The sequence below is a fragment of the Gymnodraco acuticeps genome, unplaced genomic scaffold (genome assembly GCF_902827175.1).
Source record: "Gymnodraco acuticeps unplaced genomic scaffold, fGymAcu1.1, whole genome shotgun sequence".
Classification (NCBI taxonomy): domain Eukaryota; kingdom Metazoa; phylum Chordata; class Actinopteri; order Perciformes; family Bathydraconidae; genus Gymnodraco; species Gymnodraco acuticeps.
In genome coordinates this window covers 265,776-292,861 of record NW_022991289.1, presented here as the reverse complement: position 1 = coordinate 292,861, position 27,086 = coordinate 265,776, and the positions used below count along the sequence as shown (strand labels likewise).

General features: G+C 40.2%; 1 protein-coding gene across 2 annotated transcripts; it reads left to right on the top strand.

The window, feature by feature from the left end:
* Positions 1-4,546: 4,546 nt before the first annotated feature.
* Positions 4,547-26,013, top strand: abhd18 (abhydrolase domain containing 18). Of its 2 annotated transcripts, XM_034240057.1 has the most exons (14): positions 4,547-4,673; positions 6,159-6,267; positions 11,007-11,091; positions 11,179-11,279; positions 16,083-16,158; positions 16,523-16,607; positions 16,876-16,903; positions 18,826-18,964; positions 19,165-19,254; positions 19,861-19,962; positions 20,165-20,343; positions 21,092-21,228; positions 22,412-22,574; positions 24,894-25,997. In XM_034240057.1, exons 2-14 carry the CDS (start codon positions 6,176-6,178, stop codon positions 24,949-24,951), a joined length of 1,335 nt encoding a protein of 444 aa, XP_034095948.1. In that variant the 5' UTR covers positions 4,547-4,673; positions 6,159-6,175; the 3' UTR covers positions 24,952-25,997. The 2 variants fall into 2 exon arrangements, with proteins under 2 accessions (XP_034095948.1, XP_034095949.1); XM_034240058.1 differs by lacking the exon at positions 22,412-22,574 and having other exon boundaries at positions 24,894-26,013.
* The last annotated feature ends 1,073 nt before the right edge of the window (positions 26,014-27,086 follow it).

Below are 27,086 nucleotides of genomic sequence, written 5' to 3'. Positions count from 1 at the left end.
CACTAACCCAATTTGTCTGGGCAATTAAGATGTGAATGTATATTATCAGAGCCATCGCCTGCTGTACTGCAGATGGATTGCATCTGTAATAATCCGCTACAGTCTGCTCTAAAAGGATAACATCTAGAAAAAAACATTAGCCTACTAGATTTTCATAAAATAAAAGCTAATTATTGTAGCTATGTTTCTATTAACATATATATTGCTAATATTTTGGAAATAATTACTTATGTTCCCACAACCACCAAACCTCGATTGACCGTGTATCACTAGTCTAGCAGGAAGGGCCCTCAGATTTAGAGATACCCCTACCCGAGGTAGAACAAATGACAACAATGATTTCTCCTATCTTTAGGGCCTCCTATTAATGAAATTGATTGTTGTCAAATTTTATTTTGGGGGAATACATTTTTTTTTGATTGTTCTTTAGAACTACCCAAATCCCTGAAAAAGAGCCAAATTAGACGAGCCGAATGTGGGAAAGGTGACATAACTTGAGAATTATCACTCTTTTCCTCTTCAGATTTGCTGAGGTATGAACCAGGTGGCTGTCCTACATCACCAAATAGTCAGACAATTATTTAACTAAATAAATACTGAATTATAGCCCTGTAAACTTAGCTTTAGTTTAGACGGAAATTGTACTTTTTGGTGATAGGAACATAGGACTCCATCACTTTTCTCTCATTTATCAGAAAAACTAATCCCTAAAAAATATACCATTACTGAATTGTCTAGGGTGCTATTGAACACTAACCAGTAGTTGTATGGAAATATCTGGTACAGTTCTATTGCAAATGAGATTTCTTTAGACATAGGCCTACCTCTTCTCTGAGACAGTCAAACTCCAAATGGGGGAGAAGTGGCACAATAGCCTATAAGTTAAGAATGCTCACTCTGATGGTCATTATATTTGAAGAGGGAAATACCAGGTGGCTGAACTACATCACCAAATAGTCAGAATATGAGTAACCCAATACAATAAAGTGTATTAGTTCTAAATGGCAAGCCTCTAAAACATAGGTGTAAATAGTACAGGTTTTATTGAAACCTGAACCTTAATTCAACGTACAGTATACAAATCATCAAATAATTCTGTGAGAGGTCAAGTATATAGATACTAGAATATAATGTTAAATGTCAGGTTCCTCAGAAACGTTAGGGGACACATTTTGACATTCTGCACAGCAGGTGCAGAACTCCGTACAGGGAAGGCCAACAGAGAGGCACTGGCACTTTCCACTCTCTCCACACTTTGCATCTTTGCAATACAAGTGAGTAATGTCTCTCACTTCTGTAGGTGCTGGGGTTTTGCAAATAGCACTGGTTGAATGGCCCCATCTCTGACAATCCACCCCTTGCCAACAGGACTCCATAACAAGGGTTTGGGTTCGGGCTGGGACACCATATCGCTGTCTGAAACATTGCTCTTTGCACATGTTGTTGAAATGTATCCTCTGTTGGCGGCAGATTTTCCGAGGCTGCATCTGTTGTTGATGCAATTATGAACCTCAGTTCATCCAAGTGTGTGCACATCAGTCCAATTTCCTTTTTTCCATATAGCAGAAGCGCAAATTCTCTTGCGACTGGCAAAGACTCTTCCAAGCTGGCAGAGAGTCCAAAATGGGCCAGATCTTTGAGCTCGCTGAGATGGGTCTTGAGTTTGGTGAATGCTGTTGTCTTCCCTATTCTGTACAAACTACTTGTTGTGCCACAGCCAGTGAGTGCATGACATGCTGGTAGACATCATTGTAGTTGCCGCCCAGCTTCAGGACCATCTCCAACTAAACAGCCTTTTTGAGAAATTCCAGTCCAGTTTCCGTTCCGCCCACAGCACTGAAACAACTCTGGTCAGGGTCACAAACGACCTGCTGATGTAAGCTGAACCTGGTTCCCCATCTCTCCTCATTCTCCTGGATCTGACTGCAGCATTCGACACTGTCGGCCATAACATCCTCCTTCAGCGCCTCCAATACACCATCGGACTCTGACTCCGCCCTGAGCTGGTTCCAGTCCTACCTGTCTGGAAGAACAGGGTACGACTCCTTGGGAGGTGCGAGGTCCCAGACACACCCTGTCACCTATGGTGTCCCTCAAGGATCGGTCCTCGGGCCCACTCTGTTCACCCTGTACACTCTGCCCCTTGACCGTGTCATCAGCCAGCATGGAATATCATTCCATTGCTACGTTGATGACACACAGCTATATATAAAGACAGACCCTATCCCACATGCATCCTCACTGTCACCATCATCGTCACCTTTCCCATCAACATCCTTTAACACCTGCATCGAGGAGATAAAGGCTTGGACGCAACAAAACTTCCTGCAGCTTAATAGCTCCAAAACAGAAGCTATTTTAGTTGGCACCCCAAACCAGGTCCAGTCATCCCCCATAACCCACATCACCTTTTCTGGCCAAAACATACCCCTCTCCACATCAGTTACCAACCTGGGTGTAAGATTGGACCGACATCTGACCTTTGACACCCACATCAAACACCTGTGCAAAACCTCCTACTACCACCTCAGGAACATTGCAAAACTCCTGTCAGATGCTGAACAACTGGTCCATGCCTTCGTTTCCTCAAGGCTTGACTATTGTAACGCTCTCCTCATCGGGACTCCTAGCGGGACTCCTAGTGGGACTCCTAGCGGGACTCCTAGCAGGAACCTTCAGAAGCTCCAATATTTACAGAACAGTGCCGGTAGGATCCTGATGAGGGTGAGAAAGTACAACCACATCACACCCGTCCTTCATTCCCTCCACTGGCTTCCTGTCTCATTCAGGATTGAATACAAGATCTCACTACTCGCCCATCAGTGCATCCACGGGAATGCTCCTTCATACCTAAAAGAACTACTCGCATCACAAATCTCCACACGCAACCTCCATTCCACAACCAACCATCGGCTTCGCCCCCCGAGGACCAAACTCCGCACAATGGGGGATCGAGCTTTCTGTGCAGCTGCTCCTCGCCTGTGGAATTCCCTCCCAGACCACCTGAGGACTCCACAGACCACTGACGCATTTAAGAAAGGCCTAAAAACCTTTCTTTAAAAAAGCCTTTGATTAAACTTTTGTTTATTTTTGTTTGTTTCTTACGCCTCCTGTAGCACTTTGGGATTGCTTTTAGCAATGCTTTACAAATACAATTTATTATTATTATGTATTTTCCAATGTTCTCACATACTGTATGGTGTTGATGGGGACATATCTCTCTCTCATTCCATGGCCTGCATGCATGTACACTAGAGATGAACCAAACATGTATTTGCTTGCATAATATATGAACAGTACTTCCACACCTGTGCCATCAGACCTCACAATGATGCGGGAATATGACTCTGCAAGATGTATGGCATGGAGCTCCATCCTTGTGTCTCCTGATCACTGTACAGTGATGTCAAACTGCTGACTCCTGCTGTGCAGATGCTCTTCACCTCCTCCCCTTCGTCAAATCCTGAGTGTAGTCTCTGTGGGGCAGCAGTGACAATGTAGTTGCTCACAAACATGCACAGTGTAGTCTTGTTTCCACTACTCCTCAAGTACTTCCTGTAGTTTGGGACATTTGTTTTGCTTTAGGTTATAACACTTTGTGTTATTCTTCAGAGCTGGGTCCTCATTACAGATCTTCACTTTTTGAAATGCACCTGCATTGACCCGTGTGTTTGGCACATATTATATATATATATAGAAAACAAGAAATTAAATGTGTGGTCATGTTATTTGACAGGTATGACGGCCCACAGTCAAATACCTGTAGAGGCAAAGGAGAGGTGCAAGTGATGGAAGGCCTGTTATCACTGTTATTACATGTTATCACTGGCAAAACAAATGTCCCAAACTATATATATATATATATGTATATATATATATATACATATATATATATATATATATACATATACATACATATACATATATATACATACATATACATATATTTATACATACATCAATATATATACAGTGCAATAAGCTTCTTAGTACAATACGAAGCTACAGGGACGTTAATCTACGTCGGTAATATTAACTTTATTTAATACAACATTTACGGTACACGATTTACATCATACAGCCCAGCCCATGTAGTAGGCTATAATATTTTACAAATGATGAATTACAGCAAACATGTGCAATATATCCATTATTACAGCTCCGTGGGCTAGCAGTAAGGCGATATGGATCCGTTCTTATTGGGTATCCATGGGTAAAGGTAAAACGCATGTAGTACTCATAGTACTGTCTGAACACCTAACATGAACGTCCCGGGCGGTGCGGTCCCGTGGGTTAGATGCGCGTTCATAATGCCGAGGGAAATAACTCTCAGAATAATGTTATTAGCACATTTTACAACTTGAGGACCGAATGTTTTTAATAAGGGCTATACAAACGTTCATACTGGGTAGTTTATTTAGTTTAAAAAAAAGTATCCAACGATTTACAGACCACTCTTTCCCAATGTAAGTCAATGGGAAAAAGTGTTTCTGGACCCAGCAACCTAACGGAAGTGTAGTACCGCCGTTTGGCCACAACGAATATTCTCATCAGAGTCCGGCGCACTTCCGGGGGGCTTGGTCTGGTCCAGTCATTCGCCCTCTGGACGGTAGCTGTTAGCTAGGAGTGCGAGCAAATCCACAAGGATAACACACAGACGCGTATAGCCTGAGGTAGTGTAACATTACTATTTCTGTCAACTATCTGTGTGTGTGTCCGGGTGTTATTCTGTTAGCTGGTCTAAAACAAACAATCACCAAGGCTACGTTAGCTCCCTACTTTAGCTCAGTTCATCCACGGACAGTTTTTAGCCTTACTCAGAGCGGAATTGTGCTATGTGGTGTCATATTACAGAGATGTTACATTGCATAACAAAGGTCACAAATATAATTGTTACGCGTTATCATTTTGAGTACTCTGATAACTGTCTGCTTTGTAACGTTGCCTTACTACATCCATATAAATGGCGTATCTGTACGTCCCGCTACTCCTCATCAGTGCAGGGTTAACGGGACAGTTCCATCGTATCTGAATGCTACCACAAAATTCTAAGCTAAGTGTGACCGCACACAGTAGACGTGCACGTGGCCAACCAGTGTCCAGGTGACTGCCAAGAAGCACGAGTCAATATCTGAGTCATGACAGGGCACGTGCTTTATACATTATACAGTTCCCACTGAAAGAGTCGCTTACTGTAGCCAAAGCAATGGCAAATTATTTTACCATAGTTGAAAACAATCAAGGACGCATCACCTCCAATGTCAATATATATAATACTTTAATGTTGCCCTTTTTGTAATGTTTTTAATATGTCATCATGTGTTCTGATTTTAATTATGTACTATCGTAGCACACATTCTTATTGTGTTACCACATCATAAATCCTTTATATCTAACTGACCAGCTTCAAGTACATTTAGTACTTTACATACTAAATGTTTAATTTGTTTTTAATTAAGTCTTAACTTGAGTACAATTTTGAGGTACTTTTACTTGAATAGATTCAGAAGTTTCTTTATTTTTCGAACAGCGGGGAAATGTACATTGTTACAGGAAAGGGGACAGTGCAGATTAAGAGGCAGAATCTATCTGAGTAGATTAACATAGAAACTGTTAAAAGTTCTACTTAAAACAACTGTTTTAAAGTTTCTCGACAACACTTCATTTTACAAGACAGGGACTGATCCTAATGAGCTTTCAACTATGCTATTCAAAATCAAAAGCAGAATGAGCTATTCTCCCAGTATTTTCTTTTCTACGTGTCTGACAAAACCTGCAGCCTACCACGAGCGAGCAGCTTAAGAACACCACAGCTTGGTTTTCCTGTGAGATATTACGGTTAAGCAATGAACTGCTAAATAACTGCTGTCCAGGATCTGACAGCTTCTGGCCCAAGGACGCTTTGACGTGTTGATTGCCGAGCCTGGGGATCGCCAAAGCCCCTGCTAGACAAAGTCTACTCTATACAGTCTATCTATGGTCTTCTCCCCCCCTCTTCACACAGAAGATACACACTTAATTTTCAGTGACTAATAATCAGTAAACTCACTATCCATAGCACGCACCTTGATTGGATTTCCCTGATAATAGATTGGAATCGTGATGTAAAAGGGTTTACGATATGCATGCTCTCTAAATAAATGTGTGTCTCTGTGCAGATGCAAGGGGCTGGTCCATGGGTGTAAGCCGACTGGATGTCTTTTACAGGAGACTGCTCCTCTCCAAACTCTTCATTGGGGGATGGGGGAAGCCTGAAGACCTCAAGAGGTAACATCAGAGAACTGCATTTTTTCAAGGCCTTGTTTACCTTGCATTATATTTCAGATGTTTCAGTGACAATGGATTTCATTTCAGTATTTACTTAATTATTCAGCGGGGAACTGTGAAAAGAACATATCTCCAGTTATTTTTTTGTTTCTGCTTTTGTTGGAGGTGTGTCGGAGTTTTGCCATAAATAAATCGTCTTTCAGATGCTGTCTAGTATTTAAGCTTTGGGTGGGTAATTGAATATTTAGAGGACACACATTTATAGTCAGCCCCTCTCTATGCCTGGTTTATGAGCCACAGTAGCTCCTGTATCTTAAAGTTGTGACTAGGCTTAAATATAAGCTGCTTATTATAAGATAAAGAGAATGTTGTCAAAGACTGTGTAGTGTCATTTGTGCCTAAATAAAACCCAGTCTATCAGACTATTCTTTTCTTTAAAGAGGCCCTTTTATTCTTTTTGGGGTTTCCCCTTTGCAGTTGTGTTTTATAGGTAGTTGTGGTCTGCAAAGCTGGTTTCAGACAGAGGGTGAAAAGAGGTGCTGCAGCACAGGCAGTATGAGAAAAATAAAGAGCTTTCTGAACATTAAAGCATGGAGACATGTCCCAGTAGAGACACCACATACTGATATACACCTGAACATCAGCAGGAGAGGACTCTTTAAAGTAGAGACACCACATACTGATATACACCTGAACATCAGCAGGAGAGGACTCTTTAAAGTAGAGACACTACATACTGATATACACCTGAACATCAGCAGGAGAGGACTCTTTAAAGTAGAGACACCACATACTGATATACACCTGAACATCAGCAGGAGAGGACTCTTTAAAGTAGAGACACTACATACTGATATACACCTGAACATCAGCAGGAGAGGACTCTTTAAAGTAGAGGCACTACATACTGATATACACCTGAACATCAGCAGGAGAGGACTCTTTAAAGTAGAGACACTACATAATGATATACACCTGAACATCAGCAGGAGAGGACTCTTTAAAGTAGAGACACTACATACTGATATACACCTGAACATCAGCAGGAGAGGACTCTTTAAAGTAGAGGCACTACATACTGATATACACCTGAACATCAGCAGGAGAGGACTCTTTAAAGTAGAGACACTACATACTGATATACACCTGAACATCAGCAGGATAGGACTCTTTAAAGTAGAGACACTACATACTGATATACACCTGAACATCAGCAGGAGAGGACTCTTAAAGTAGAAACACTACATACTGATATACACCTGAACATCAGCAGGAGAGGACTCTTTAAAGTAGAGACACTACATACTGATATACACCTGAACATCAGCAGGAGAGGACTCTTTAAAGTAGAGACACTACATACTGATATACACCTGAACATCAGCAGGAGAGGACTCTTTAAAGTAGAGACACTACATACTGATATACACCTGAACATCAGCAGGAGAGGACTCTTTAAAGTAGAGACACTACATACTGATATACACCTGAACATCAGCAGGAGAGGACTCTTTAAAGTAGAGACACTACATACTGATATACACCTGAACATCAGCAGGAGAGGACTCTTTAAAGTAGAGACACTACATACTGATATACACCTGAACATCAGCAGGAGAGGACTCTTTAAAGTAGAGACACTACATACTGATATACACCTGAACATCAGCAGGAGAGGACTCTTTAAAGTAGAGACACTACATACTGATATACACCTGAACATCAGCAGGAGAGGACTCTTTAAAGTAGAGGCACTACATACTGATATACACCTGAACATCAGCAGGAGAGGACTCTTTAAAGTAGAGACACTACATAATGATATACACCTGAACATCAGCAGGAGAGGACTCTTTAAAGTAGAGACACTACATACTGATATACACCTGAACATCAGCAGGAGAGGACTCTTTAAAGTAGAGGCACTACATACTGATATACACCTGAACATCAGCAGGAGAGGACTCTTTAAAGTAGAGACACTACATACTGATATACACCTGAACATCAGCAGGAGAGGACTCTTTAAAGTAGAGACACTACATACTGATATACACCTGAACATCAGCAGGAGAGGACTCTTTAAAGTAGAGACACTACATACTGATATACACCTGAACATCAGCAGGATAGGACTCTTAAAGTAGAGACACTACATACTGATATACACCTGAACATCAGCAGGAGAGGACTCTTTAAAGTAGAGACACTACATACTGATATACACCTGAACATCAGCAGGAGAGGACTCTTTAAAGTAGAGACACTACATACTGATATACACCTGAACATCAGCAGGAGAGGACTCTTTAAAGTAGAGACACTACATACTGATATACACCTGAACATCAGCAGGAGAGGACTCTTTAAAGTAGAGACACTACATACTGATATACACCTGAACATCAGCAGGAGAGGACTCTTTAAAGTAGAGACACTACATACTGATATACACCTGAACATCAGCAGGAGAGGACTCTTTAAAGTAGAGACACTACATACTGATATACACCTGAACATCAGCAGGAGAGGACTCTTTAAAGTAGAGACACTACATACTGATATACACCTGAACATCAGCAGGAGAGGACTCTTTAAAGTAGAGACACTACATACTGATATACACCTGAACATCAGCAGGAGAGGACTCTTTAAAGTAGAGGCACTACATACTGATATACACCTGAACATCAGCAGGAGAGGACTCTTTAAAGTAGAGACACTACATAATGATATACACCTGAACATCAGCAGGAGAGGACTCTTTAAAGTAGAGACACTACATACTGATATACACCTGAACATCAGCAGGAGAGGACTCTTTAAAGTAGAGGCACTACATACTGATATACACCTGAACATCAGCAGGAGAGGACTCTTTAAAGTAGAGACACTACATACTGATATACACCTGAACATCAGCAGGAGAGGACTCTTTAAAGTAGAGACACTACATACTGATATACACCTGAACATCAGCAGGAGAGGACTCTTTAAAGTAGAGACACTACATACTGATATACACCTGAACATCAGCAGGATAGGACTCTTTAAAGTAGAGACACTACATACTGATATACACCTGAACATCAGCAGGAGAGGACTCTTTAAAGTAGAGACACTACATACTGATATACACCTGAACATCAGCAGGAGAGGACTCTTTAAAGTAGAGACACTACATACTGATATACACCTGAACATCAGCAGGAGAGGACTCTTTAAAGTAGAGACACTACATACTGATATACACCTGAACATCAGCAGGAGAGGACTCTTTAAAGTAGAGACACTACATACTGATATACACCTGAACATCAGCAGGAGAGGACTCTTTAAAGTAGAGACACTACATACTGATATACACCTGAACATCAACAGGAGAGGACTCTTTAAAGTAGGGACACTACATACTGATATACACCTGAACATCAGCAGGAGAGGGCTCTTTAAAGTAGAGGCACTACATACTGATATACACCTGAACATCAGCAGGAGAGGACTCTTTAAAGTAGAGGCACTACATACTGATATACACCTGAACATCAGCAGGAGAGGACTCTTTAAAGTAGAGACACTACATACTGATATACACCTGAACATCAGCAGGAGAGGACTCTTTAAAGTAGAGACACTACATACTGATATACACCTGAACATCAGCAGGAGAGGACTCTTTAAAGTAGAGACACTACATACTGATATACACCTGAACATCAGCAGGAGAGGACTCTTTAAAGTAGAGACACTACATACTGATATACACCTGAACATCAGCAGGAGAGGACTCTTTAAAGTAGAGACACTACATACTGATATACACCTGAACATCAGCAGGAGAGGACTCTTTAAAGTAGAGACACTACATACTGATATACACCTGAACATCAGCAGGAGAGGACTCTTTAAAGTAGAGACACTACATACTGATATACACCTGAACATCAGCAGGAGAGGACTCTTTAAAGTAGAGACACTGAATACTGATATACACCTGAACATTAGCAGGAGAGGACTCTTTAAAGTAGAGACACTACATACTGATATACACCTGAACATCAGCAGGAGAGGACTCTTTAAAGTAGAGACACTACATACTGATATACACCTGAACATCAGCAGGAGAGGACTCTTTAAAGTAGAGACACTACACTGATATACACCTGAACATCAGCAGGAGAGGACTCTTTAAAGTAGAGACACTACATACTGATATACACCTGAACATCAGCAGGAGAGGACTCTTTAAAGTAGAGACACTAAATACTGATATACACCTGAACATCAGCAGGAGAGGACTCTTTAAAGTAGAGACACTACATACTTATATACACCTGAACATCAGCAGGAGAGGACTCTTTAAAGTAGAGACACTACATACTGATATACACCTGAACATCAGCAGGAGAGGACTCTTTAAAGTAGAGACACTACATACTGATATACACCTGAACATCAGCAGGAGAGGACTCTTTAAAGTAGAGACACTACATACTGATATGAACCTGTAAATGAACATATTAGATCCCCTTTAACATTTAATATTTTATCAAATCGCCGCCAAGATGCACTTTAGAAGAGTTGTTGGCATTGTAAGTTGATATGCATCCATACAATCAGTTTCCTCTGAGTATATATTCTACTGTATTAAACAGATCAGTGCTCCTGGGGAACCAGTGATGAATCAGATGGTTCTGTACTGATGCTGTGCTCTTCTCTCTTCTGTTTGTGTTTTATAGAATCTTTGAGTTCCGTAAGTACATTGGTGACAGAGAGCGGTGCGGGTCTCTGGTGCCTGAGGACTATCCCGTTCACATCAATAAGGTACTCCATCTGTTCTCTCTTCAGTGCGCACTAGAATAACAGTTTTTGGATGCTAATAGATAGGTGTGTTTGTTCCTTCGTGTCCAGACAGAGGAGCACACTGGCTATCAGATCCATGAAGGGTTCTTCATTTCTCCTCTGGAGCACCTGGTTCCTGGAATCCTGCCTCCAGAGGCTGTCAAAGCCAGGTACAGACATGATGACTTCCTCTACTTCTATGGATGGGCTTCTAATGTACAGAATATGCACAAATCCTGACATTAAATGTAACACATTTTTAGACCATTTAAATATCACATCAGTGACACACTTAAATGTACATTTGCTACATATTGATTATAAGACCACAACCTCAGTCTGATGCTTCAGAGGTGGTGAGTGGGTGTCTGCTTCTCATAGTAGGCTTGTTTGAGACGAGCTGCGGCTCGCCTCGAAAGTAGACGAGAATAGCCGATCGCAGCCGGGGGAGGTCTCAAAAAGCTCGCCTGAAGTCGGACAGCTCGGAGTCGCTTTCTTCTTCTTCTTCTTCGGCGGAGGAGGCGGAGGAGGAGGAGGAGGAGGAACGATGGAGAGGAGGAGGAGAGTGAGGAGGAGGAGGAGGAGGAGGATGAGGAGGAGGAGGAGAGGAGGAGGAGGAGTAGGCGGAGTGATGAGGAGGCAGGAGGAGGAGGAGGAGGAGGGAGGAGGAGGCGTAGGAGGAGGAGAGGAGGAGGAGGAGGAGGAGGAGGAGGAGGAGGAGGAGGAGGAGGAGGAGGAGGAGGGAGTAGTATTGATTAGTATTATTATTATTATGATGTAGGTATTATTATTATTCTTATCTTATTATTCTTATTATCTTATTTTATTTATTTTCTTCTTATTATTTCTTTATTCTTTTTTTTTCTCTTCTTCTTCTTCTATTCTCTTCTTTTCTTCTTTCTTCTTCTTATTCTTCTTCTTCTTCTTCTTCTTCTTCTTCTTCTTCTTCTTCTTCTTCTTCTTCTTCTTCTTCTCTCGGTTTTTTGGCGGATTGCAAACAACTTTAAGGTGCATTCCGCCACCTCCGGAGTCGGCTTGACTTGGTTTGCATTTATAAAGAATGCACACATGTGTTTAATCGTTAATGTCAGATATGTACTGAGTAAATACATTTGTTCCTGCTCAAGATTAGATTCAACTTTATTGTTATTGCACATATTACAGGTACTGAGACAACGAAATGCACTTTAGCTTCTAACCAGGAGTGCAAAAAGTAATGTACACAATCTACAGAATAAAATATAGAATGAATTGAATGATGAATAAACAGTGAGGGGTATGAATACACTAGATATACACAGCAGCCTGTGAGCAGTATGAACAGTGTGTATGAATATGCTAAGATATATAAAGTATGAAAACGGTAAGCAGTGCAAGTATAGTATAAAATATATGGATATTAATTTCATGATGATAAACATTGTGGAACAATGATGAAAAATGGGAATGGATGTGGCGACGTAAAACTGACACAAAACAACAACAAACTTTTGCCGAGCCGATTGGAGAGTTTCATCACCAGCACGTGGTAAAAACCACCAATGAGCGCTCAGCTCGAGATACCAGCGAGTCGTTTCCCATCAAGCATTTCGCTTCCGCAGCCCGGAGAGGAACTGCGCCGCCTCGCCGCACCTCGCTCTCAAGGCTGCGGGCGTCTTGTCCCGCGAGATTTCAACGTCTCATGTAGGCGAGCCTCCAGAGCAAGTCGGACAAAATGACTAACCATCATGCAACGCACTAGCAAGACGTTCATCGCAACTGCGCAGGTCTGCGTCGGTCTCGCTTGTCTCAAACAAGCCTAGAGTCTCTGTGACCTGTAGGGTTGGGCTAGTGTAAACATTTTCAAACCTGCCTTTTAGCCAAATACCAGATCGGACTGGTATACCTAATTCTACCCACCAAGTGTCGCACTAGAGTCAGCAGCCGCCCATGTCTTTTTAAAAATGTATTATTCATCTATTCAAGATTATACACGAACGATGATCATACACTCTGCAGACATGCAAAGCAACACAAAATCACTTAAAGTAAATAAAAAAATATATATATTTGTATCATTTTTTATAGTGCTAATATATTGTTTTAGTTCTTAGTTGAAATCTTAAAAATGTGGTTCGGAGTCAGCCCTTCTCCTTTTTTTGGATAGGAAATGTCCCTAGAAATAAAATGAACTGCACAAAATGCTTCTATACCATCAGCTTTGACGGACATAATAATGTCTCTGTCCTGGAGTTGTACTTTTTGTCCCGTTTTCTTTTAATAAAATATTGCTAATACCAAAACATTCTACAATACATACATTCATAAAATAAATGGCAAATACTTTTTTCTTATAGATTAAAAAATGTACAGGAATATTCAATATCAAGTCCATATCGTTGCAGTGTCTTTTTAGCAGGATATACTGTGTGGAAAATAATTTAAAAAGAAACCTCATTACCTTTATTATTTAGCAAAAATGTGTTTCCAATTGATGTCTTCATAAAGTGAAGCCCAGGCGAATCCCTTTCTATGCAATTCCTAATGTATTTGTTTATATGTTAGTAATTGTCCTTCGCCGCCCATGTCTTTGTGTCCTGTTGCTTGGGCTGCAGTCGAATAGTCCGTTTAGCTTAGGAACCTTCCTAACCGAGTGAAATGACCCGGAAGTCTCTCAGTGGCAGCCATGATAAGTGCCGTTCGAATTCTCTACATGATAGGAAAGGACGTTTCAAACTTCCTTTATAACCTCCTTTAGCTTAGGAACCACTGGACCTCCCTCACCTAAAGGAGAGGAGAAAATGCTGCCCCACAATGCCTTGCACCCGCAGCATTTGCCGTCACACAACAGTCGGCCGTTCACGGAAACAACCGAGAAATGATATCATGAAAGTTATTAAGCATTTTAAAACGTATGTGGTAAGTTGCCAAAGTGCTTTGTTTTGAACGTTCATCAGTATTATAATCAAAAAGAGAAATATGAACGTTAGTTTTTACTGAAATGATCAAATAAAGTCAACATCTCACAGTCTTTACTGAGCTGTGTGGGGTTTGTTCAACTTTTAAAAGATGTTTGAATGGTGATATACACAGTGATAGATGTTAAGGACTAACGTTTATAATAAATACATTTGTATTGATTTTAAGATATTTTCATCAATCATACGTATTGGGATCATTTGTATTAATGTGGACCGGAGGGAGAGGGTGACGAGCATAAGTTTCACTTTCATTTTTATTTCAATTCCAACTTTGGTCATGAAGAATATGTTTCTCTGTTGTCCCCGTTCATAAAGCATAAAGCAACAGCATCAGAGCACGGTGCAGAGTCTCTAGATGAGTTTACAGTAGTCCCTCGTTCTTATTAAAACATCCATGTTGTAGTCCGCTGTATAGAAAACTGTAGTTTCCATAGTTTCCCCACAGCAGCAGACGCACCTTCATGACGTCCGCTGGCGCATCATAAACACGTCAGATAATGAAAGTGCAGTCGGATTCTCTAAAGTACCGCGGTCTCTTCTCCTAAGTCCTTTTGAATTCTCCTATCCACTATCCCTTAACCCCGTGGCGTTTCACTCAGAGGTCAAGGAATAGACGATAGGGTTAGAACTTAGGAGTTGATTTTTGGACTATTCGACTGCAGCCCGGGTCTGTCTGGTGTGATGACCCAAGATGGCGATCTGCACCAATGGTTTCACTTTTTCTTCCATTTCTCATCTCTTATAACCGCCAAAAAAAACACAAAGAAATGTATTGTAAACAAATGCGACATGAGCCTCCATGCGCTTCTTTCCACCCTAATGGAAGTGATCTTCTTAATGTTGTCTACCTCAGCTCGGCGAAGACAGCCTGTCTCACACGGTATTATTCCGACCACAAAATATATAAGCAGAGCCAGTTGAATCCAAAACAGGATTACAACCGGTCCAACACTAATGACGTTATTAGACATACAAAAAAGGGCAATTCAAATGAGAGAACTTCAATGGAGGAATTGGCACGCTCCAAGAAGTGCATGGAAATGGGATGATGTCATCATTCCCTGTCCATGATGTCATCATTCCCTGTCCATGATGTCATCATTCCCTGTCCAAGATGTCATCATTCCCTGTCCATGATGTCATCATTCCCTGTCCAAGATGTCATCATTCCCTGTCCATGATGTCATCATTCCCTGTCCATGATGTCATCATTCCCTGTCCAAGATGTCATCATTCCCTGTCCATGATGTCATCATTCCCTGTCCAAGATGTCATCATTCCCTGTCCATGATGTCATCATTCCCTGTCCATGATGTCATCATTCCCTGTCCATGATGTCATCATTCCCTGTCCATGATGTCATCATTCCCTGTCCAAGATGTCATCATTCCCTGTCCATGATGTCATCATTCCCTGTCCATGATGTCATCATTCCCTGTCCATGATGTCATCATTCCCTGTCCAAGGTGCAGACTGGAGGAAGTGTTAAAGTTGACATCAGTCTGGACAGCAAGCGAGATCAGTATGGACAACCAATGATTAACATTTGAATAAATAAATAATTATAACAGAACAATGCATCCCTTCCTCACTCGTTCCCATTGGGCAGCAACAATGTGCCCCCCCTTCTTCTGTCTTTAACCCAAATCTCTGCAGAGTTTTTTTTTACTGTTGTCCTATGCCATATTATTCCGTCTCCAAATGTGTTTTTCCCTGACAATTACCACAATAACAACGTTTCTCGCGGGTAATTGTAATGACAAATAGTTAAGGTTGTTTAAATGACAGCAGTTTTTGTTTACTAGTGCTATTTTTTCTCAATTTTTCTAAACAAATAATGTTGACTATCTGAATATTTTAAATATATTTCAGGTCATTTTATCACAGTGTTGGTCTGTCATTAACCAGGGCAGAACCATTAATATGGCCTTTAACAAGACAGAGTGATTGAATCATTCTGTCTTTCAGCCACAGAGTGGATTCTGTGTCTTTACAGTGTTTGTGTTGTTTCAGGTTCCAGTTTATAGTCCCTAAGAAGTGGCAGAAGAACAGACCAGTATGTATCCACTTGGCAGGGACGGGAGACCATGTAAGGCTTTACACATTTCACTCTCTACCTACGACGTAACCTGAACCTTGTGTGTATGAAGTGTACACATCTCCCCAAGCAGGCACTGATAGATTCAGTACGGCCAATAGTAATGCACCTGAGGTCCTGATTTATTTCTCTTATCGATGTGCTTTTTAGCATGTGTCTTACTGTGGATTTTGAGTTTAATATGGCAATATTAAACAAAGAAAGTTAAAGACTTGCCTGGTCTTAGTATTATTTATTCGCCAAGTTACCATCTTCTTGTTTGCAACACTTCAAAGCCCGGCTGGGATCATTACACAGCTTTCTCTGTTCCTTTGACTCTCTAAGTATTAATGACTGTGTGTGTCTCTGTGTGTAGTTCTTCTGGCGTCGGCGGACTCTGATGGCCAGGCCGATGGTTAAAGAGGCAGGAATGGCTTCGCTGCTTCTGGAGAGCCCTTATTATATCCTTCTATTTTCTGATCGCATCTGCTTCCCACTTTTTATTTTTCCTTTTAAAACTGTTTTGTGAGACAAATCACTCAGTAGCCAAAGCAGCAGTGGTCAAGATATCCGAGTGCTAGGTGGTAATTCTTGTAGCAAAGGCTGCTTGATCACTACAGCGCTTTGAGCTAAAATGAGGTGGAATATATATTATAATAATATATATATAGAAGTATAGTTAGAAGTGAACTGTTGTTAACATGTTTTAATCCTTGACTGATCTTTCACATGGCTACCGTAAACCCAAAGACCAACTGTAAGTACATTTCTATTCACACACATGACCTGAATGATTGATTACCAATTTGGCATTTTTACATTTAAGGCGGAAGTAGATAAAAGTAAGCTTTCCGTTTAGGAAAAGAAAAGCTTAAATCAAAAAAGTTGGAATCATTTCACAGAGATAAAAAACCCTGACAAAGCAAATCTGATATCTACATACACAACATCATGCTTACATTGGAGTGCTCTTCTTCTTTATGGAAGGCATAAGGGAAATCTGAGAGGTAGAAATATGAACAGTGTTTGTAAGGTCCGGGGGGGGGGGTTGCTGATTGGTATACCATGTAGCAAACATCAGACACACAACAGGCTGTAGTGTGTTTGTATTGATACAGTACAGCCTTCAGGATACTGGAGTTTCAAAGTGAAGAAAGATATTGATAATTAAGATCTTTAAAAATGAAATCAAAAAACAATATATCCGTAGATATTTAAGTTCTTACAGGTGCAGCATTATAATTACAACATTCAGTCGTTGTGTAGCCTTATTTAAAAAAAGAATGGAATTTCCAACATCAGTGTTTTTTAAACACATTCAATTCTATGATTCGTCTATTTTGGCAGGCAGGACTATTATGCACTATAGAGCTGTCTGTACCACAAACATATTGAGGTTCACTTCCTTTCCTTAATGGCAGTTATTTTCAAGGTGTGGAAAATCCTGGAGAAAACAAGTGATATTAATGCTACACTCCAGCGCATCTCTACAGCTCCTACATTCAGATGGCAGTGGATGATATAGTCAGTGTAGCCCAACTGTAGTATACAGAGATGAGCAACCTTTGTCTATACAGAATAGACTCATGTTGCAATCAGGATGACACAATTATTAAAAAAATGATTTAGCCAGTTATTCGGCAAAGCAACAGTTGTATGAAACACAATGAACATGTGGACTGTGATCAGGTTTGGGGGGTAACAGATTACATGGAATGGGATTACGTAATTAGGATTAAAAAAAAGTAAACTGTATTCCCCTAATGTTTTAATTAAGGATTATATATTATAGTTGGACTATAGTCTGAATTTTATTTTTTGCTTTTCATTTAGGCTACTTTCATTTTTCTTTTTCGATTTTGATCCTAAATATCTTGTTTTCTTCTTTTATAAGGTCACATTTTTCTTACATAATACACTTAAAGGTGGGGTATGTCATTTTGGAGAAACCAGTTCGAGTGCGCTAGAGTTTGAAAATACACAGCCGGAACAAATCTGCCACTTCCTTACAGAGCCCCTCCTCCAACACACACGAACGCGCACATGACCAATGAGGGCACGAGATAAGTTTGTGCACAGATGGAAGGCTGACAGGCAGGTAGGCCATCCAGTTATTTAGCCAGGGCCGGCTCAGATGATTGGTCGTGCTTTTTACAGTATTACGGCTTCCACAGATGACATTTCTTTATGGATTTTTTGTCAAAGCACTTAAAGGTATTCATTGCTATCGGGATGTTAAGAGCATTCCATGGAATATAACAAAAAGTGTATCTCGAGCCGGTTTCTCAAACTTACCTACCCCACCTTTAAGTGAAAAAAGAAAAGAAAAGTCTGTTGGATTTATTTGCATTGCATTTGAGGTCATCCAAAAGTAACAGAAATGAATCAGGTTACATTACTTTTATATTGTGATACTCAGACGACATTACTGATTACTACGAGTAGCTAGTAATTGTAATGGAATACATTTGTAAAGTGTTACCCTCCCAACCCTGATTGTGATACAGGAGTCATTGCAGACATCTATGGTGTGGTCTGAGGCTTTGTTTCTCATGAGTGTTGGAATCTGTCCCCTGCTCACAGCCAAGGCTGCGCTCGTGGTGGTTAAATACTGATATATATTTTCAATGGACTCATTTCAGTGTTAAGTAAACAGGGACATTATTTGTGAGTACTTAGGCGGTCCAGTCTAAAGAATGTGTCAGACCTACTTGTGATGGGAGGGGCTTTGATCCTGGAGTCAACAGTGCTTCTCCGTTGGCTGGAGAGAGAAGGGTACTGGCCACTAGGAATGACTGGCATCTCCATGGGAGGATATGTGAGTCATCATAACAGCACACATTCTGTCTTATGATTTGTTATTGCACATGTGCCACCCTGGACAGCCATTATCACCAGCAACCTTCTTTATATGTGAAAGTATATGTTTTGCTTGCAAGCTTGCATACAAATACCAGTGGGTCCATTGTAATACCTCATCTCACCAAAAAATCCTATTTTTCATATCTTTGTGTGTAGATGGCGTCCCTGGCGGTGACAAACTGGCCAAAGCCCATTCCTCTGATTCCCTGTTTGTCCTGGTCCACTGCCTCAAGTGTCTTCACCACGGTAACACTCTTTCTATCTCAAATAGACCAAATCAGTTATTAGAGCAGCATTACAATTGACATCATAACCAAACATTATAGTTGGTGTTATTATTATTTTTTATTACATTTAATTAGCTGACCTACAATAAGTGCAATTTACAATAAAGTTACAAACTCAGAACAACAAGAAAAATATATATACACTTCAAAATAAGCCAGACCATTGTGAGAGCTAGTGTGTAACTTGCAAATGGGCGATCGCGGAAATGTTGAGTACCTTTTCATTTTAGAAATGTAGAGTACGAGTCCCCAGCACATAGACTGTTTTGGTCTTCAATGCTAATCTTTAGCTAAATGATTCACATTCACATTTACACCTTGTAACCAACATCTATGATACATCTTTTCAGACCTGGATACATTTGCTTTGACAGAACATGGTTTATTGTGAAAAAAACACATTTACCACTTTACCATGTGCTTCCCTCCATCACAGAAACATAGAAATGATGGGTGCTTCCTGAAGTTATGGTCACATGACATCAAATGTGCACAGTTTGTTAGATACAGGGGGTGGGTCAATGTAGCCACTGGCTGATCTCCCCCACCCTCCCTGTGTTTGCAGGGCGTGCTGAGTAAAGCAGTGAACTGGAAGGAGCTGGAGAAGCAGTATGCCATAAACTCAGTGTATGAAGAAGAGATCATAAAGCTGTTGGAGTACTGTGGGGTAGGTTATGCTTGAACTCTTTTGAAGGATCGCTTACTATACAAGGAAGGATTAGAAATGTCTACATTCTGTTTTTGATGTCTGGATTTCTCACCAAGGATTCTGCTAGAGAAATAATTCCTAATTCAGAACACTTACATGAACACTCATTAGCAATAATAAGTACATTGTATCTTTTGCTCTGTGTGTCCGCTTTTATCAGGTTGATTCCTTAAAGATGGCTCCAGAATTTGCGAAGAATGACGACTCTTTGAGCCCGTCTGGGGATGTCCGAGTGTCTGTGGGTCAGAGCACCAGAGCTGGAGGGGAGGCCGAGGCTGAACTCGTGGACCAAGTGTTATCATCAGGGACCAGCGGGGGTGGCCTCGGATATCTGCCAAGGTCATTGATTTACATACAGAGTTTTACTCTTTGCCTTTTCTAAGGACATGGCATACAATGTTACGTTATATCCACTATCGTTTCCCTCCTCACCTTTCCTTCTTCTTGTTCTGCTTTCATATGTTGCATGCTTCAACCAGCACCCACTTTCAAAACATAACCCCCCCCCCCCCCCTCTGGTTTCATGGCAGGGTGTGTCCAGATTCCTCTGTAAACATGCCCATTCACACAATTGCAGATTTCCACCATGAGAAGAGCCATTTTTAAGGTTCCGCCCATTGAGTTATATGTTAAAGAAATAGGTTAATATAAATATAAATATTTTAAAAGTTATGAAAAGAAAATAGTTTCCCATCATGTCCTGAAAAGGCTGCATATTTATATTTGAATGGTTTCTGTAGCTGAAAGTATGCTAAAGGAGTGTGATACCCCAAATGGTATGAATAAATAGACAATCTGTCAAATTCCAAATGATCCAGAGTCCCCTAAATCTTCCAAATCAACCCAAAATGTATCAAAATCAGCCCACAGAGAGTAGAAATATATTTGCAATTTTTGTATCCTGAAAATGTCAGAAATGGACTCGGCATCCTCAATAACCCGCAAATCCACTCCCCCCGAAACTGTCCAGATCGGCCAAGCCATTTCTTAACTATTGTCCACATTCCAACCGTAGTCGCAGAAGTTGCACTGTTTTGTGTCCTTTAACCTTTCTTTGTAAAGCTGATGTTCTTCTCTTCTTGTATAGAAGCCCAGGTGCAAACAACCCACTGCAGGGGACGAAGACGGAGTCGACAAAATGCTCTCGACCCTCATTACATCGAGAGTCTATAAGCTTCATGAAGGGAGTGATGGATGAATGCACACACATGGCCAACTTCTCTGGTGAGTTTTAAGGTGCAGATCCGCAGGCTATTTTTCAGTTTAGTACCTAACATAAAAAGGACAGAGGAACCACTATGATAATACTATCACAGGTCCTTTATCATTAAGGGACATTGAAATGGCTCCTAACCAATTTACAAAACAAAGGCAACTGTGGTTTCGCTTGGCAACATCCAACAGCAACATTGCAGCAAATGAGCTAAACCGTGAAGTGAGGTTAACAGTGAAATATTATCAATTTCTATAACTTACTTGCAAAAACTGGGTAGATGTGATCATTTCTTCTACTATCTGTTAAAAGATGAGCAGCTGCATTTGTGACCAGTTGTTGCACTTTCCCAGTTGGGAAAGTCTTTGGCTTAAAGGTCCCCTATTATACTCTTTTTCAACAATATATCACAGGTCTCAGATATATACAGAACAGGTCTCTGAAGTGATTGGTTTAAACACCAAACAGATCATTGCAGCTTCCCATAATCCCCTCTGTTTCAGCCCTGTTCCAAAAGTGCTGATTCTGGGTCTGTAGCTTTAAATGCTAATGAGCTGCTGCTGGCCACGCCCCCTTGAAAAGTGATTGGTTTAAAAAAACAAAAAACATAATGGTGCTCTAGGAGGTGATTCAGGTGATAAGGTGGGGGGGGGGGGGGTTACCTTGGGTGGTTATTGGCTAATAGTTACACAACCCATAAAAACATTGTGACATCACAAAGTGGCCAAAATCTGATCAGCTGATTTTCAGAGAGGTTTTTATAGAAATGGATCAGGACAAGAAGAGAGGCGGTCATTGTTCCTGAGACTCTCTGAATCTCTTAACACAGAGGAAACAGATATGAATGTATAAAAGACTTGAGAAAGTGGATTTTGAATAATAGGTGACCTTTAACACTGAAAACAATGAATCACAATAATATAACCCTCATTAAATACAAGCATGTATGACCTTCTTAAGATTAGGTTGATAGAGGAAATACATTTTAGAAGATCCTAAGTTAATGAAAAGGTGATTGAACCACATGTAAGTTGGTTTTCAAAAGAAAGGTTTCTGTTGAATATTAGACCCAGGTTTTTGCTGCAGGTTTGACATATGTAGACAGTCGAGCTGTCATCTGTAAAACGTGATGTCCTGTATATTTGTCCGTGTCAACATGCATCTGAATTAGATCTGTCCTTCCCACTGTCCCAGTCCCTGTAGACCCCAGCCTCATTATCGTGGTCCAGGCCAAAGAGGACGCCTACATCCCCCGAACAGGAGTGCTCAGTCTGCAGGAGATCTGGCCCGGGTGTGAAGTCAGATATCTGAATGGAGGACACATCAGTGCATATCTGTTTAAACAGAGTGTCTTTAGGTAAACTCCTACTCAGGATATGTGTTGTCTCGTATCACGTGGTGTGTTCCTGTGTTTGGTTGTACCTAGATAAACTCGTGCTCACCAGAAAACAAACAGTTTGACTTGTGACACTCCCCCCTTTCTGAGCCTCCTAGTATGACCTGATGTGTTGACGTTATGTTGTTGGAGTTAATGGTCAGTAATAAGTGATATTGGTGAAGACCTGCCACATTTGACTCTTTTCTTTCTCTGCCCAGTGGGAACAAGTCATGCTGGGATTAGAGCCTTTTAGTTTAGTTGCCAGGTTACTGAACCCGGAAATGTTGAGTACCCCAAAGTCTTACGAGAAAAATGTATAAGAAGATAAGAAGTACTTTATTGATCCTAATTTGGTAAATGTTTGTGTTGCAGCAGCATAAAAAGACATTGCATTGTACAATACAATTGAAAAGACTAGAAAGTAGAAAATATACATGTTGAATTACAAATGGAATTACAAATAGTAATAGTACGGGTCCCTCGCGCATAGAAACTGCCGGATGCTAACTTGCATATGTTGGGCAATTTGAACAATTACCATTACCTGTAGATAATTGACAAAGATACCTAATACATCTTGTTAAAGGCCAACACGATGTCTGTCCACACACCACCAGTAACACAGTATATCATGAGTGGACAGAGTGATGAGTCTCTAACAGAGAAACAGTGTGCTCGCGTCAAGTCCATTTATTCTCGAGATCATATCAATATTCTAACCTTATCAATTGAATAGTTGAAGACCTCCTGTTGTAGAGCTTGTGAAAAACAACACGTGCACACTAAGGATGCTACAGCTGTTATTCAATCACACATTAACCATGTGCTGTCCAGTGTTCATTTTGGCAGCTATTTTTGATTTAGTCTTTAGACGGAAATGGTTATTAGTTTTAGTCACATTTTAGTCCTTTTTATCCTTCATAGTTTTAGTCTAGTTTTAGTCGATGAACAATCTTTACATTTTAGTCAAAATGTTTTCTCTCTTTAAACTAATTCAGTCGTATTTATATAAGTTATAAATAAAATATATATAATTATGTTATTATATTGTACTGTAGCCTACTTGAGTAAAATGTTGAGGTCCTTGTACTTAACTGGAGTATTTAAGTATTTTGCTACTGTGTACTTCTACTCCTCTACAGTTCAGAGGTACATGGTGTACTTTTACTCCACTACATGTATTAATACCTTTAGTTACTTCACAGATGTGGATGACTGATGTGAAATATAATCAAGTGTTGAATCAGACTTTAGTTCCACCTGGAGTAAATCCACCAGCTACCCTGCAGTATACAAAGTCATTCAAACTAGCTGCACCTTTACCAGCTTTGAGAACACTTTCATGATCAATCATTAACAGGGTTCTTACGGTCATTAAAAACCTGGAAAAGTCATGGAAATTCAAAAAGCTAATTCCAGGCCCTGGGAAAGTTTTGGAAAACAATATTTTTCCCAAAGTTTTGGAAAAGTCATGGAAATGTAACTAAACTTGCATCAAATATAATTTATATTTTATCTAATCGCCAAAATAGTAATCCTATAATGATAATAAATACTGTATCGTATAGTAATGAAACGTAAAATGGCATTTAACTGACGAGGTGTTTTGCTGGTGAGATTTGAGTTGCTTTAGCGCGTAGAAGCTAGTAAGCCTATTTGATTTGTTTTAGATAGGCACAACATGTTTCAGATGCAGACCTTATCTTCCTGTTCCATGTTCAAATAAACCATTTCCAGTGGTACGCTGAGAGAGTCATTTTTTTGGTCATGGAAAATTAGGTAAAGGTCATGGAGAAGTCCTGGAAAAGTCATTGAAAATCATTGGTGAAAAAGTGTATGAACCCTGCATTATAAAACATATCATATATATTATTCTGAAATGGACCAATCTGCACAACGACTACTTTTACTGTCGCTACTTTCACTATATTTTGATGAGAATACTTTTCTACTTTTACTTGAGGAACATTTTGAATGCAGTACTTTTACTGTAACAGAGTATTCCTACACTCTGATCTCGTCAACGAAAACAAAATATACATTTCGTCTTAGTTTTTATTATCAATAATCTATTTTTAGCTCATCATCGTCTCGTCTTTAGTCATGTAAAAAAAGGTCGTTGACGAACATTTTTCGTCATAGTTTTCTTTGACGGAAATAACACTGGTGCTGTCAAACTTGGGGTGCAATTTCTGTTGAACGGTAAAAAACGAATTCAAATGTAAACCCAGACTGTGTATCGTGCTACATTTTGTGTTGTTGTTCTTAGAATTGATTGCATATCTGTTTGTTTTTCAGACAGGCCATATACGATACATTCGACAGATTCTGCCTGAAGTATCCCAACATGCACTAGCCAAGGCAGGCTGAAGCCTTTCCTCCCTGAAACTGCATCAGGATCCCTGGCTGGAAAATGAATGCCTGTCTATAGACCAGCTGTCTAATGTATCACGTTTCCTAATTCTTGTAAGAGATGACAACTGTTGAGTATCAAATGTGTTGTTTTCCAGTCCTGCCAGTCTGTAGTTGTCAAACATCACTCAGGCCTCTAGCTTGATTTGTTAAACTGGTGTTAACAGACTGGTGAAACACCTTTAACAGTGTGACGCTGTGGATGGAAACACACCCTGTACATTCTAATGGAAAAAACAATCAAGTAATGTTAAGTCAATTCAGCTCACTGTACAGACACTTTTCTAACTGAGAATTGATTAAGGAACACTTTTAGCAGATGTTATTGTCATGCAAATAGAAATGTTATTGGTTATATTTATAATCAATACGATTTTCATAAATTCAACTCGTTTTTTATACCATTACCAAGGTAACAGAAAATGTAGTAGTGGGCAATCAGTCCGAGTTGAGTCGATTGCTGTGCTTTCTAGAAGATTATGAAAACCAGGGTTTAGCATCATGTGAAAAATGAAATTGGCATAGAAAGATTCATGTGGACTATCAATCTATATATTTCATCTTATTAATACCCATCCGACCACGAAGAAAAAGGTTATAAAAACAATATTATCAACTGGCACATTTCAAAAAAATGTTGGGATGAAAAATCTAAAATAAAAAACTGTACTATAAATGAATTTAGTAATAATGAATAATACTGCATCAAATGTTTCCAACAACAACAAGCAAGAGACAAGACAACGTGGACATCCCCTCCTTCAATATTTGTGTATATAACTCATCCTCAGCTACAAGGCCAGCACGTGTGTCCACATCCTCAGGGAGGGTCTCTCCACTGTAGCACGCTGAGAGAGGTGAGGGGACGGGGCAGTGGGCAGGTCTTCAGCAGGATTGGCCATTTTGGGTTACAGAAGTCAATATTGTTGTATTTTCCTGTTTAGCCTCTTGATGGTGCTGTTCCTATGAATAAATACAGATAGTGATGTGTCTGTGTTTAGGGTTAGCTTGTGTTTTGTAAAAGTAACATGACTTTGTGTGGGGTATGTACACATAACCCGTACATTATAAGGCAGGGGTGTCCAAACTCTTTCCACTGAGGGCCACATACAGAAAAACATACTGAGGGCTGGGCCCCTCACTAGAGGTGATGTATACTGCCTCATAAGTGAAGTTATAAGTTAGCAAAATCAATCAAATGTAGGTAAATGATGCTTTATACTAGAATATGCTTTAAGAAAACAGTCTCCTTCACAGCTCTCCATAGGGTTTACTTTATTGTGTAACAAAGTGTTGCAGCTCATTCCTTACAGCCTCAGATTGCTTATAAAAAGGGGAAATATGGAGGGTCTATTTCAAGTTATGGAAATAAGTTATTGGGCTTTTTTGATCAACTAAGATTTGTTAGAAAAATGTTTTCAACCTTAATTGACTGGATTTAGTAATGGTAATACATTTGATTTTGAACGCTTTTTCAGGTGCTCAAAGACACTTTACAGTGGTATCTGCACTGAATTTATTTGACAAATTAGGCCTATTGACACATTAATTCTGAGTTTCATGTGTGGGCCATATTCCATTAGCCTATACTTTTTCATTTAGCTGGGGGCCAATTCAAAAGGGTCCACGGGCCACAGTTGGCCCCGCAGCCTTAGTTTGGACCCCCCTGACGTAAGGTAGTTATTATTAGGTCATCTGACTGATCTCAGGACAGCTGTGATAGGGTTGTTGCCTAATATGAAGAGCTGAAATGGAAGACAGGCAGCTCATTATTTTTAATCAGCTATTAATAATATTTCAGTCTTGTTACTCAGCTCTCTCTGTTCCCCCTCCGTCTATGTGCCAGATATTGTACTTTTTCCACCACTACATTTAATTACTAGCTTTAGTTACTAGTTCCTTTATAGGCCGACATGTTTAAGAATCACTGCAACCCACTGCATTAACATAAGTTAAGCTACAGCTGTATTTCAAGTATTTAAAATGGGCTCCCCCATTCCAGCAGCAACGTTAGATGCTGAACACATGAATGCACCAATAGATGTAGTCCGGTGATGTAATAGGGCAGGCTATATCATT